Genomic DNA, 4,955 nt, shown 5'->3' with positions numbered 1-4,955 from the left:
CGCTGGACCGGCGACGTCAGGACCAGCGCCCCGCCCCGTGACCGTGACCGAGCGCGGCGCCGCGGCAGCGTCGGTCCCCGCCGGCTGGCCGCGCAGCCGGAACGCGATGGGGACCGAGGCGTCGGGGAGCGGGCCGGCGCTGCAGGAGCTCGTGCGCGAGGCCGAGATCAGCCTGCTGGAGTGCAAGGTGTGCTTTGAGAGGTTCGGCCACCGCCAGCAGCGGCGCCCGCGCAACCTGCCCTGCGGCCACGTGGTGTGCCTGGCCTGCGTGGCTGCGCTGGCGCACCCGCGGACGCTGGCCCTCGAGTGCCCCTTCTGCCGCCGAGCCTGCCGGGGCTGCGACACCAGCGACTGCCTGCCGGTGCTTCACCTCCTGGAGCTCCTGGGCTCGGCGCTCCGCCCAGCCCCCGCCGCCCACCGCGCCGCCCCCAGCGCCCCCGGGGCCTTCACCTGCCACCACGTTTTCGGAGGTTGGGGGACCCTGGTGAACCCCACGGGGCTGGCGCTGTGTCCCAAGACCGGGCGGGTCGTGGTGGCGCACGACGGCAGGAGGCGGGTCAAGATCTTTGATTCCGGGGGAGGATGTGCTCATCAGTTTGGAGAGAAGGGGGAGGGCGCTCAGGACATTAGGTACCCACTTGATGTCACCGTCACCAACGACTGTCATGTGGTTGTCACCGACGCCGGCGACCGCTCCATCAAAGTGTTTGATTTTTTTGGCCAGGTCAAGCTTGTCATTGGAGGCCAGTTCTCCTTACCTTGGGGTGTGGAGACCACCCCTCAGAATGGGGTCGTGGTAACTGATGCGGAGGCAGGGTCCCTGCACCTGCTGGAAGTCGACTTTCCAGAAGGGGTCCTCAGGAGGACCGAGAAGTTACAAGTTCATCTGAGCAATCCCAGAGGGGTGGCCGTGTCGTGGCTCACCGGGGCCATTGCAGTCCTAGAGCACCCTCCCGGCCTGGGGACCGGAGCCTGCGGCACCACGGTGAAGGTGTTCAGCCCAAGCATGCAGCTCGTGGGCCAGGTGGATACCTTTGGGCTGAGCCTCTTTTTCCCCTCGAGAATAACTGCCTCTGCGGTGACCTTTGATCACCAGGGGAATGTGATTGTTGCAGATACTTCTAGTCAGGCTGTCCTATGCTTAGGAAAACCTGAGGAGTTTCCAGTCCTGAAGCCCATGATCACCCATGGTCTTTCCCATCCTGTGGCACTGACCTTCACCAAGGAGAACTCTCTTCTTGTGCTGGACAGTGCAGCCCATTCTATAAAAGTCTACAAGGCTGACTGGGGGTAATAGGGTATGGGGGGGGAGGGGGGGCGCTCTGGGACCTGGAATCTGAAGGCCTGGAACTTCCGCTAATGAATTGCTGAACCCTGGATAAGTTAATCTCATCTATCCAGCAGGGATAATTATAACTGCCTGGCAAACTTATAAAGGTTGAGGTAATTATTAAAGAATAAAAGTTAAATCTACCATTTATCGAGTTTGTACTCCCTGTGCTAAGAAATTTGCAAATATTAGCTCATTTTATCCTTACAGCTCTACCTGGGGAGGTAATGTCTATTATTAATCCCATTTTAGAGATGAGAAAACTGAGACCCAGAGAGTTTAAAGACTTTCCCAAGGTCACATTTACTTACTGTGATAGTCACAATGGGAACTGAGTTCTGACTCCCAAATCCCTTGCTCCTAAGTAAGATAACAGATGGGGGGGGGGGGGGGAATATGTGAATGTATACTGTCACTATGTGTACTCTATTTACAGGTAGCTATTTCTTTTGGTTGGATGTGCAGAGAAAGGAGACTTTTTTTAGAGAGTTCAAGAGAAAAAGGACTGTGTGATGTGCATCGGTGTCATTCAACATGCAGCTTCTTTGATGGCACGTTAGATGGGATAACTATAGATCCTGAGTTACTTGAGCAAGAAGAACAGTTGAACTGCCTGTTTAAAAGGCAAGCGTGTCTGTTAATATCTGTGTCTCCCCCACCACAGGCACTCAGGAAATACCAGTGGGCTGGTGGAGAAAAGCCTGTGTGGGCCTAAGTTTTGTGGGGGTTTTTTTTGTTTTTTGTTTTTTTGAAAGAGAGAGTGTAAGTGGGGGAAGGGCAGAGAGAGAGGGAGACAGAGGGATCTGAAGCAGGCTCTGTGCTGACAGCAGAGAACCCGATGCAGGGCTCGAACTCTTAAATCCATGACCTGAGTTGAAGTCAGATGCTTAACCGATAGCCACGCAGGCACCCCTGGGCATAAGTTCTAAAGGACCACAGAACACTCTACATTCATACCAGTGGTTGGAAGGCTAAAGGGCAGTCTTGCTACCTGTTTGTGTTAATGAAGAGATAAGTCACCACAGCCCGTTGGTGGCAGAAATGAATTTGCCTTCCTTTTCCTAATCAGTGGTAACCTGGTCACTTTTGTGATAGAGATTTTATCTGTGCCATTTAAATTTGTCCCATTGCACACACTGTATACTCAGGAACCAGCTCCCTTGAGGCTCCAACAGCCTTCAGGCCACTGGTCAACGCTTAAATACTTCTTGAATTAGCTTTGACCAAGATAACACCTGCTTTTGTGGCACAATTGATTGAGCACACAGGAGGAAATTTCAGGTGAGGCAGCCGGTTCATTATAAACCATGTGTTTTAAGCTAGTGTAAACATTTCAGGGTTTAGGGCTGCTGGAATAGTACCAAATCAGTGGCATCTTAGAAGCAGCAGCAAAATACATTTTTTCATGGGGAGGAAGTATTGGTTCTGAAAGGTGAGGATTTGCTTCAGGTTATAGCTGATGTTATCAACAGTAGGTTTCTATTATACAAACAGTGTTGGTTTTGTTTTGTTTTTGAGAGAGAGAGAGTAGGGGAGGAACAGAGGGGAAGAGAGAGAGAAAAAGAGAGAGAGAGAATCCTAAGCAGGCTCCACATTCAGCACGGAGCGCAGTGCAGGGCTGGATCTCAGGACTCTGAAGTCATGACCTGACCCCAAATCAAGAGTCGGACGCTTAAACGACAGATCCACCCAGGTGCCCTTATTATAGTTTTAATAGATACAATGTAGATACCGGAGATAGCTCCTAAATTGTTCCAGAAGGTTCAATTTGTCCGTTGGAGCTAAAAGAGAGAGCCTGGTCCGTGCCAGTCCACAAAAGCCCATTGTGTTTTCACTGCTTCTGATGCACCACACTAAGATTTCAGGCACACTGGACCACCGTTCGGAAGTGCATTCCAAGCAGGGATTCTCATAACCCCTTCCCCCCACATTTGGAAGTCATCTTTAGGTCAGTGACCTCACTGATACCCTCAGTTGTGTAGCAGGAAAAGCTGTCTCAGGCAGAGATAAATGTTCAGGTTTGATCATTTGCAAGTGGGACAACTGTGGATTGACCTTTAAAAAGTTTTCCTCAGGAACGATGATTTTTGTTAAGGTGTAGTTATCCATTTTTGAAAGAGAAAGAGAGAGGAACAAGGAGAGAGGCAGAGAGAGAGAGGGAGACCGAGAATTCCAAGCAAGCTCTGCCCTGTCAGCACAGAGTCCAATGTGAGGCTCGAACCCACAAACTGTGAGATCATGCCCTGAGCTGAAATCAAGAGTTAGACCCTCAACCGACTGAGCCATCCAGGCACACCAGGAACAATGACGTTTTAATGACCTCAGGGCCAGTGGAGACGATTCAAGGGATTTTCTCCTATTTGGAATTATTGGTGGCATCATCTTTGACTAGAGAACTGTGCTTATGTCTGGTTTAGACAGCACTGGTAGGACAGGTGTAGGATGTGCAGCAGGTGTGGAGGTATGTGGTCAAGGTATTACTTGTTACCTTGTCATTACGCTACCGGAAGTATGGGGTGTGAGTGCTTGAGATGGTGTGGGAGCGAATCACACCACAAGGTGATAGTGAATGACCTTGGTAATACCTCTACTTGGTAGATTACCAAGTAATCTTTTTTTTTTTAATTTTTTTTAACGTTTATTTATTTTTGAGACAGAGAGAGACAGAGCATGAACAGGGGAGGGGCAGAGAGAGAGGGAGACGCAGAATCCGAAGCAGGCTCCAGGCTCTGAGCTGTCAGCCCAGAGCCTGACGCGGGGCTCGAACTCACGGACCGCGAGATCGTGACCTGAGCCCAAGTCGGACGCTCAACCGACTGAGCCACACAGGCGCCCCGATTACCAAGTAATCTTAAAGACAAAGGCGCTCTTCCCAGGAGTGGCATCATGGGGGGAGCAGGGTTTCCCTGGGGGAGACACAAAGCTTGCTGTTCTTGGGTCTCCAGGTTGCACCTGCTAAGGGAACAGCCTCAGTGACCTGCAACGCAGCAGCTGTATTCATCTTCAGGACTGCATTCCTTAAAGCAAGCTGGTTAAAAGGCTTGCCATATTGCCCCACCCAACTCCAGGCTATTAAAGAGATTGGAGCCTCTGAGACCGGCAGGAAGAAATGATTGCAGCAAGAAGTAAAAGGTTCAGAGGTGATGGAGGAGAACTGGAATGACCCTCCAGAGACCGGAGACAAAAGAATGTGACCAGGAGTAAATGTAGGAGCTAACAGTCTCTTCCTGAATGTCCCCCTCCGCCGTGTGCCTTTAGGCCAGCCCCACGCCCTCTGTGCCACCTGGTGAGTCCCTAAAAGCAAGCACACTTTGGCTCTGGTCTCAGCGGTTGTGACATCATCTTCCATCTGTTCTAGTTTTGCCCAGTTCCTGATCCTTGAATTGTCTCCTGTTTTTGACCTTGTTCTGACTTACCGCCTGGACTTGTTTTCTCAGTCTTTTTCCTTGGCATTTTCTAAGAACTTGAGTTCAGATGTATAAACCTCCTCCCTAGCGGGTCTCACTCTGGACCCCAGAACCCAAGCCATCACCCACTTCCTAGTGCCTTACGTAGCCCTTTCCCAGCTCCTCACCAAGTTGGGGTCTGCGCCCTGCTTAGTGAATGATGCCTCTTTTGTGGAAGA

At 51.2% G+C, this 4,955-nt stretch overlaps 1 protein-coding gene across 1 annotated transcript; it reads left to right on the top strand.

Annotated features, from left to right (window-relative positions):
- On the top strand, nt 1-1,480 carry NHLRC1 (NHL repeat containing E3 ubiquitin protein ligase 1). Its single transcript, XM_027040382.2, has one exon. The coding sequence runs from the start codon at nt 107-109 to the stop codon at nt 1,292-1,294; it is 1,188 nt and encodes a 395-aa protein (XP_026896183.1). The 5' UTR covers nt 1-106; the 3' UTR covers nt 1,295-1,480.
- The last annotated feature ends 3,475 nt before the right edge of the window (nt 1,481-4,955 follow it).

The sequence above is a fragment of the Acinonyx jubatus genome, chromosome B2, assembly GCF_027475565.1.
Source record: "Acinonyx jubatus isolate Ajub_Pintada_27869175 chromosome B2, VMU_Ajub_asm_v1.0, whole genome shotgun sequence".
Lineage (NCBI taxonomy): Eukaryota > Metazoa > Chordata > Mammalia > Carnivora > Felidae > Acinonyx > Acinonyx jubatus.
This window is presented reverse-complemented; position numbering and strand designations above follow the sequence as displayed.